This window comes from Macaca mulatta, chromosome 13, assembly GCF_049350105.2.
Source record: "Macaca mulatta isolate MMU2019108-1 chromosome 13, T2T-MMU8v2.0, whole genome shotgun sequence".
NCBI lineage: Eukaryota > Metazoa > Chordata > Mammalia > Primates > Cercopithecidae > Macaca > Macaca mulatta.
The window spans coordinates 99700003-99709540 of NC_133418.1; the positions used below are offsets into that span (position 1 = coordinate 99700003).

The 9538-nt window shown below is 51.7% G+C and overlaps 1 protein-coding gene across 12 annotated transcripts in view; it reads left to right on the forward strand.

Moving 5' to 3' along the window:
• The window catches only part of DNMT3A (DNA methyltransferase 3 alpha), a 109275-nt gene that overhangs the window by 34652 nt on the left and 65085 nt on the right, over window positions 1–9538 (forward strand). For all 12 annotated transcript variants that reach the window (XR_003721836.2, XR_003721835.2, XM_015111837.3 and 9 more), the window contains exon 3: window positions 8017–8121. Coding sequence is in view for 4 of the 12 variants with exons in the window: in XM_015111837.3 (XP_014967323.1) it covers window positions 8017–8121 (105 nt within the window). In the remaining 8 variants the exon portion in view is untranslated. The remainder of the gene's footprint in view (window positions 1–8016; window positions 8122–9538) is intronic.

Genomic DNA, 9538 nt, shown 5'->3' on the forward strand with positions numbered 1-9538 from the left:
GAATTGCAGGGGTGCGGGAGAACAGTAGGAAACCATGGGTGGGGATGTAGTGTGGGCTTAGAGTCCACTGAGAGCCTAGCACGTAGAGGGAATGTTGTCTCTCTTTGGGTCATCAGTCACAAAAGGCCTGAGGTCCCTTTATCCCTTGAACAAAAGTGAAACAAGGCAAGTGATGATGAGAACTAACTCCTGATGCAGGGGCTGTAGATCCCTTCAGGGGCCTAGGTGAGGGGCCATAGTCACTTGGGTCCCTCATGCTCTTAATGGCCAGGTTAGGGATGGAGCCCAGCCCTGCCGAGAAGGTGAGCTGCCCGGGGTCAGGGCAGGAAAGGCCAGGCTCAGCTGTGCAAAAAAGAATGGGCCGGGCGCAGTGGCTCACACCTGTAATCCCAGCACTGTGGGAGGCCGAGGCAGGTGGATCACTTGAGGTCAGGAGTTCGAGACCAGCCTGGCCAACATGGCAAAACCCTGTCACTACTAAAAATACAAAAATTAGCCTGGTATGGTGGCATACACCTGTAATCCCAGCTACTTGGGTGGCTAAGGCAGGAGAATTACCTGAACCTGGGAGGTGAAGGTTGCAGTGAGCTAACATCTCGCCATTGCACTCCAGCCTGGGTGACAAGAGCGAAACTCCATCTCTTAAAAAAAAAAAAAAAAAAAAAAAAGGTGGCCGAGTGCGGTGGCTCATGCCTGTAATCCTAGCCCTTTGGGAGGCTGAGGTGGGCGGATCACCTGATGTCAGGAGTTCAAGACCAACCTGGCCCACATGTTGAAACCCTGGAAAAAAAAAAAAAGAAGAGTGGAGCTGAGTGGTAGAGCAGTATCCCAGGATAATTGGGACATGAGCCTTTCCTCTCTGGCACCTGGGCTTGGCGCAGGAGGCCTGGTCATGCCCTGCAGCTGCCTCTGCAGAGAGCCATAGGGCATTAGGGATATTCCTCATAATCATCCCACGTCATGTTTTTGCTGCATGGAAGGGCATGCAAAAGAGTGTTCTCTGCATAGTGATTGACTCACTCCGTCATCATGATTAGTTAGGAGGCACTCAGAGCAGGATAATGATCAGAGGTTCCTCAACTGGGGCTTAGAGAGGCTACATGGCTACAAAATAGTTTTATCTGGATCTTCCCCTTTATTAAGCAAGGGCTGGCAGAGCTGGGTGTGCTGCTGAAGGAGCAGACATGAGTGGGCTTGGTGCCATGGAAGTGGCCACAGGCAAAGTAGTGGCACACTCCACTCTGGGCTCAGCATGGCATCAGATACTTGTTTACATGTCGTTGTCTCCCTCTGAACTGAGTTTCCTATTTGTTTATCTTTGTATCCAGTACACAGTAGGTGCTCAATAGATTTTTTGAGTGCACCCCTATGTCTGGCCTTGTGATGGCATCAGGTACTTGTTTATATATCGTTGTCTCCCTCTGAACTGAGTTTCCTATTTGTTTATCTTTGTATCCAGTACACAGTAGGTGCTCAATAGATTTTTTGAGTGCACCCCTATGTCTGGCCTTGTGATGGCATCAGGTACTTGTTTATATGTCGTTGTCTCCCTCTGAACTGAGTTTCCTATTTGTTTATCTTTGTATCCAGTACACAGTAGGTGCTCAATAGATTTTTTGAGTGCACCCCTATGTCTGGCCTTGTGATGGCACCGAGACCTCAGAGGTGGACAGGGCTGAGGTATGCTGTTCTGTGGGTGTGAGGTCTGTCCCACCCTGAACCTCCAGAAGACAATGAAGCCCCAGCCAGGTGGACAGGCTGTGGACAAGGGGCTGCAGCTCTGGCAGGAGGGCCTGGGAACCAGACGGGCACCAGCATTGTCAGCTATTTAGCATTTCTGGAACATCTCTGTGTGCAAGTACCCAGGAAATGTGGGGGACTCAGAGGCGCCAATGAAACACAGCCCCTCCCCTTCAGGAGAGTGGCCTTTCAGGAGGATGGAGGGCTTTCCTCAGTAATTATGACACCACCTAAGCAGCCAATGATTATTTGTTGGATATTGTTGAATAATTGAAATAAAGGGCCAATGAGCCTTGGGAGGTGACTGAGATCAGAAAAAATAGGGGGCTTTGGAGGGCTCTGGGCCCATGTGCATCTACAGTGATTCCCAGGCCACTGCCTGACCCCTCACGCTGGGATCAGCCTCTGCAGGTTGGCCTGGGCACGGGTGTGCGTGCGAGCATATGTGCATATGTGTATGGCGTTGGGGTACGCGAGCGTGTGGCTGTGACTTCAGAGCCTGGTGCTCAGGCAGCCCGGGACAGGGCTCTGCCTGTTGCAGAAGCCAGTTTGTTTCACTGAATCCCATGATCACAGACAGTCCCTGGGAGGCCAGCCAGCCAGCTGGCAAAGGCTGTGCATGCTTCTTGTCCCAGGGGGCCCGGGCAAGTAGCTGGCTAGATCCGGCAAGTTCATCCCCTCGACTCAAGCACCAACTTGAGACATCTGCTCGACGGATGCTGGGTCAGTAGCATCCGGTTTAAGTACTGAAGGGAACACACGTATGTCAGGCTGGCTGTCTCTAGGCAAGGGCCTCAAGAGACATAAATCTCTTGTGGGGAGGGGTCCTGTGTCTGGGCACAGTCAGCCCAGAGTGTCTGTGCCTGTGAATGCCAGTGTGCCTTGACTTTGGATTGCCTGTTATCTTTATGGTGTCACTGTGTGTCTGTTGACGTGGTAGAGTATAGTGGCATGTTGCAGTAGAAAGATCCATGGGCTGGTAAACAAAAGGTGTGAATTTTGGTTCTAAAGCCCTCCTTTCCTGGCTCTCTGATCCCTGCAAGTCAGATAATCTCTCTGAGCTTCAGGTGTTTCACTTGTGTAATAGAAAAAAATAATACCAGCTCTGCTTTCCGTAAAGTGTAAGAATACAATGAAATAACATATATGAAGATGCTTTGTTAATTACCATGTACAGTGCAAATGTGAGAGATTATTACCGTCATAGCCCAGCGCATCAGAATGAGACGTTGTATATGGCTTAAAATAATCCATCCAGTGAGCAGTGTTGAAATGTAGGTCAGATCATAGCCTCAGAAGTTTAGAGAGAGGAACCACCTAATCTCACAGGCCACCAAATGTGAAGGTGCTTTGAAAGCTGCAAAGAATGATATAAATGCAAAGCGACAATTATGTTTAAGTCTAGAAGGGACGTTTTAGTCCTCTTGTTTCCTAATCTGGAATCGTAAAGATCCGAGAGGCACTGGAACCTGGTATACAGTTGTATTTGTACAGGTTTGTAGATTTGTATGTGTGCCTCTATTTGCATCTATGGACTCATGTCAAGCACCTACTCTGTGACAGTCATTCATCAAGTGCCTGCCTTGGACTAAGTGCATCAGTCTAGGCATTCTGGATGCCAGCCTGAATCAGACACCCACACTTCCCTCAAGGAGCTGACCACTGTCATGCTGGGTAGGGAAACTATAGGAGAGAAAGGGTCTTTTAGCTCAGTCTAGGCAGGGGATGGGAGGAGGGGGCCTAGGGGCAGAGAATCCAGGATATGAGGCTGGAAAAGCAAGTAACAGTTTGCTGATAAACCTGACGGGAAGGTGGTGCGGGCAAAAGGAAGAGTCTATGCCCAGGGACTGAGGCTGGAAGCAGTTTGCTTTTGCGCTTGGTGCTGTCTGTTGGGACCACAGTGTGGAGAGGAGACCAAGGTGATCCAGCCAAATCCTGGGGACCGTCCTGCACATGAGCTGAGGAGCTTGGCTGGATCCTCCTGGCCCCCAGAAACCCCCATGGCAAAGGTTTAAGCTCTGCAGAGTGGCATAATCAGCTTTGCATTTTGGAAAGCTCCCAGAGCCCTGGTATTGCCACATATCTTGCGGCAGGAGCACCCGCCAGATGTTGGGCTCTGTGTGGTAGTGAGGGATCGCTGCATATGGTGGGCGGCGTGCTGGGATTTGCACGAGGCAAGGAGGGGGTTGGGGAGGATGGAGTGGGAGTGAAGTACGAATCAGGATGTGTGGAGCGGGGGAAGGTAGCAGTTCTTGAGTGACTATCACGTGTCAAACTTTTGCTACATCACCTCATTTAATTCTTATAACATCACTGTGAAGTAGGTATCATCCCATTTTATAGATGAGGAGAGCAAGACTCAGGGAGGTTAAAGAGCTTGAGGTTACTCCTAAGCAAAGAGCAGAGCGAAACTCCCAGCCCGGCTCTGCCCTCTCCAAAGCCTACTTGTCTGGAATTTCCGCCCCTCCCCTCTGCACTGGAAGTGTGGACAAATTCAATCCCCTGGCTTGACAGATGAGGAGACCAACCTGGGCTCAAGTCTCTTCCCGTGAACCGTGTTACTGTTTTTCAGCTGTTCCACGTCACCACAGATCAGATTCTTTTCTTTCAGAGTATTAGCAACGCCTACTAATTCAGTGCTACTTGCAGATTTGATAAGCATATTTTACATTCCTTTGCTCAACCCATCAGCAAAGATATGGAATAAAACAGACCCCGTGACAGATGCAAGAATGAACCACTTGCTACGCTTCCTTGGAGCCGTTGAGGGGCACGGCCCGAGCCATCTGCTTACCCTTCTCGGCGTGTCAGCCCCCTCCCTCTGCAGAGGGAACCTCAGGCAGGCCCAGAGCAGAAGCATCACTTCCCGCTTTGCCCTAAGACTCCATCGAGGAAGAGCCGGTGGAAGAGAACGTGCTTTTCACAACACTGCGATTACAGCCAAATGTCAAGGGGAAGGGCCAGGAGTTGTTCAGACCTGGCTCTCGTGGAGACTCCAAGCATGGCCCAGAAGCATGCGGGGCCTGAATGCTGGACCAGCCGTGAAGCTCCTTGCACCAGGTGTGGGGTACACAGAGCACCCCTGCCTGGCACTCCCCGCCCTCTCTGGACCTGTCAGGACCTGAAGAGGTGGCCTGGCACCGGGGGGTCCACCCCTCCCCCCTGGGCTGGGTTGCATGGAATTGAATCCAACAGGGAAAAAGATGTGCCAAGCACCTCCAGGCCCAGCACACATGGTGTAGGTGAGAGATGCCAGCAGGACTGCATATGGCAGAGGGGTGGCCTGTAGGGGCCCCCAAAGGCTTTCTCCACATGCCCGATGGAAGCTGGTGCCCATCATGAAATGTCAAGCGTCTTTGTTTTTAGGTCATTGCTGTGTGGTAACTGTGGTTCCCTTTCACTGATCAGAAGCTCTGGTTGGCTTTCACATCTCGGATTAGTTCACAATAAAAGAAGTCAAATGAATCCCTCTGTCACAAATGCAGCTTGTTAAAGAAATAGTTTAAAGCCCAGAATTTAGGGGCAGTAGGAGTTTTTCCAGAATCTGCCCTAGGCGCTGGGGATTCGGCAGTAAACAAAACAGACAAAGGGGCAGACCTTTTGTGAAGCTGTCTTCTCAAAACCCGAGAAGCAGACGGGATGGACACCGTCATACCCCCATTTTATGGATGAGGAAACGGAGGCTCCGAGAGGCTGCTCCTGTAACTGTAACAAGGAAATGGACAAACTGGGCTCATGCCCACTTTGCTCTTTCCATGACCTCACATGACCCCTGGTGATTTTACAAGTGCTGATCAAGACAGTGCCCATTTGGCACCAGTAGAATCGGATCAGAAGCCCCACCTCAGTCTGAAATTCTTAGCAGTTGCGTAGATCCAATCAGAACGTTCACAAATACTCAGCTGCACTGGCAACACGTCCTCTCTGTGTGATCCCTTCTTACACGTTTGCGGGGGTGGGTCTGGGGTCTTCAGAAGATGGTTCAGAAGCAGCAGGCCTCCCCTCCCATGGGGCATGTGCCCTTGGGCACCCTGAGCCCTCATGAAGGCTCCCACGAGTTGGCTCCTCTTTCCATAGCCTTTCTGCCCCCACCGCCCCTCTGCTGTGCTTTCCTGAAAAGAGCCCCTGAAGGATCTCCAGCCTCGGGGCTGGCCTCTCCCTCCATAGACAGCACGGGGCTTCCCAGTCCCCTGGCATCCTTTCCAGATGCTTCCTCCGCTGTGCTCCTTAAATTGTCCTCTTTGGCCCTTCTCCAGCCCACACTGCCATGTCACTCTGCACAGCTTAGTGACGGTGCTCTTGAAGGTCAGCCGTTCTGACCCCTAGCTAAGCCTCCTCATCCTGAGTATCTTTCTCAGACAGCTTTGGTCTCTGGCGTTGGCAGCTCTCCCCTTCCTTGTTCCAACAACACACCTCTTCTGCACCTCCGAGCATTCTCTCTCTATCTCTTGTGTGAGCTCTGCCTGTCTCCAGCTTGACTGTGGCCACCACCTGTGCTAAGACCGGGCACCTCTGTTCACCTTCCATGTGCATGTCTTTGGAGGCCTCCCAGAACTTGAGCCATGATGGTCTGCCCTGCAGACATGCCTCAGCTGGAGGATGGATGGAGGGGCCAGGGATGCTCTTCCTGCTGGTCTTACGTCTACAACTGGTCACAGTAGGTTTCCATTTGTGTGTCCCACTATCACCAAAAATTAATGTGGCAAACCACAAGGTATTTTGCAATCACAGAAAATGAAAGTTGAGTAGGATGTTGAGGGCCATCTTACTCAGGTCTCCAGGAGAGCTGTGGACCCTCTTCTCTATCTGTGCTGCCAGCACTTCCCTGGGTTGGCACCCTCCTCGGGGAGGGCCCAAAAGCCATCTTTGGCTCCTGACATCATGCGGGGTATGAAGAACAGCCTGTGGTCCGTCTGCAGGGTCAGGGCGTCTTTCTCCCTCCTTCCCCAGCATCATTTCTGCTGGGGATTAGTCATGCCAGAGCCCGGCTGAGTCAGAAGGGACTTGTGGGTGGTTTGTGGCCAGGCTGGAGTAGTGAGGCAGGACTTTCTAGGTTTATTGCCTCTGTGCCCCAGGAGACAAGCACGTCAGGGCCCAGCCCTGCACAGGTGTTATGTGAGGGGTAGGGAGTAAAACAAACTTCTGTTCCAAACTCAGTGAACGCAAGAGATGGAGAGGAGCTGAGATTCGGTGGTCCCTGAGACCCTCTTGCAGGCTGGCAGGCGTGCATGGTGCCAGTTCCACATGGCAGGGATGTTCGCAGCTGTACAAGTCCTCCACTTTCCACGGTCGTTCATTTTAAGCATTGCCTGGACTTCAAGTAGATATTACTAAATTTAATATTTCTTTTCACCTGTTTTTCTTTTTTTTCTTCTTTTTTTTTTGAGACGGAGTCTCGCTCTGTCTCCCAGGCTAGAGTGCGGTGGCGTGATCTTGGCTCACTGCAGCCTCCGCCTCCCAGGTTCAAGTGATTCTCCTGCCTCAACCTCCCTAGAAGCTGGGACTACAGGTGCGTGCCACCACACCCAGCTAATTTGTTGTATTTTTAGTAGAGACGGGGTTTCCTCGTGTTAGCCAGGATGGTCTCAATCTCCTGACCTCGTGATCCGCCGGCCTCAGCCTCCCAAAGTGCTGGGATTACAGGCGTGAGCCACTGCGCCCGGCGATTTTATTTTCAATAAAGGTGATTCCTTAAGTAGATCACAAATGTAATTGTGTACCTGTGAACAAAAACTTTCTCATATAAATAAACTTTTAACTCAAATCCTTTATCAGAGCTTGTGTTATAATTTTATGGTTTAGAAAATGTAGTAATAAAGAGGGAGAGATGCCTTCTGTTGGGGCAGCAGGTCTGCCCTGAAGTTCCCCTAAGGATGTATTATTTATATATATATACAAATCTGTATTATTTATATATTTATATATGGGTGTGGGTTTTTTTGTAGAGATGGAGTCTCACTATGTTGCCCAGGCTGGTCTCAAACTCCTGGCCTCAAGGGATCCTCCTGCCTTGGCTTCTCAAAGTGCTGAGATTACAGGCGTGAGCCACTGTGCCTGGCCAAGGATATATTTTAAGTGGGGCTCTGAGGGGTGACTCAAGCCTCACCAGGCAGGAGGGGAGGTTGTGGAGGTGTATTATACAGCCCTGGAAGTGTGGCTCGTGGAACAGGAGGAGGCTGGGGCTGGAAGGGAGGCCAGGGCCAGCCCCTGACAGGCCTGGAATGCTACACTGCTTGGATCCACCTCTGGCCTCATAGGCTGTGTCTGTGCCTGCAGGACGGAGAGGAGCAGGAGGAGCCGCGTGGCAAGGAGGAGCGCCAAGAGCCCAGCACCACGGCACGGAAGGTGGGGAGGCCTGGGAGGAAGCGCAAGCACCCCCCGGTGAGTGTCACATTCTACACACCCTCCTGTGCACACACACAACACACATGTGCCTGGGCTGTCGATGGCAGTGATGTGTGTCCTGCAGGAACCTGGAGACATTTAAGACCAGGTGATGGGGTGCACCCCTCCAGCTGCAGATACCCCATTTTTCAAATCCCACCCTCACATTTCCATGTTTTCTTATTTATTTATTTATTTATTTACTTTTTTACTGAGACGGAGTCTCACTCTGTTTCCCAGGCTGGAGTGCAGTGGTGCAATCTCAGCTCACTGCAACCTCTACCTCCTAGGTTCGAACAGTTCTCCCACCTTAGCCTCCCAAGTAGCTGTGATTACAGGCATGTGCCACTATGCCCGGCTAATTTTTGTAGTTTTTGTAGAGACAGGGTTTCGCCATGTAGCCCAGGCTGGTGTCAAACTCCTGACCTCAAGTGATCCGCCCACCTCGGCCTCCCAAAGTGCTAGGATTACAGGCGTGAGCCACCGCGCCTGGCCACATTTCCCTGTTTTCTACATAGAGAACTGAAGGCCCTGAGAGGCCAGGGGACTTGGCTGGCTGGTCTTGGGCCTAAGACTTGGACCAGGCCCCTGACTCCTGGCCTCCCTCTGGAAGGGAAGCAAGAGGGCCTGCCAGAATCCCAGGCTGGATTAAGATCTCCCTGGACTGTCTATGCAGGCCCCTCCCTACCACACTCTCACCCTGGGTCTCAGCCCCTACCTGGAGGAAGGGAACTGAGGCCTGGGAGTCTGATCAAATTGGAGAGGGGAGATGCAGGCTGAGGGGTCTCTGTGAGGGAGCAGGAGAACCAGGGCCCTGAGGAAGGAAGTCCTGCAGGCCTGTAGGCTGCAGGGCCAGCCCCAGCCCCAGGCTTCTAGGAACCAGGGCTGCTGAGGCCTGGGGGCAGCTCTGGAGAACAAGACCCCTGGGCTTAGAGTCAGACGTGGAGCAGTCATTATTTCCCAGCGCCAGAGACAGCTGGTTCATTTCTTTTAGCCGCTTCCAGCTGAGAGTGGTAAACTTGGAGCAAGAAGGTAAGGGGGAGTCAGAGGCTCTGGATTTGTTACTCAGCCCTTCAAAGAAATGTTCTCAGCAGGTATGGAGCCCAGGACTTGCTCCCTTGGGGTAGAGGGCTGGGTTGAAGGTGACTGAAGTGAAATGGGATGGTGGAGGCAGGGGGTGGGTTCCTGGAGGTGGGAGGTATGGGAACCTGCTGGGTACTGAGACGTACCCCTGCCAATTCTGCCTGAAGATTTGGAGGGGGGGTGGGGCCCGAGTGAAGTCATTTTACTGGTAAGTAATTTTAAACATTTTAATATTAAAGCAAATGTGGATATGTTATGGCCTGGAATGAAAAATTCACATGACATTGAAAGATAAAACGGGGCTTCCGAGGACTTTCTGGCTGGCAGCAGA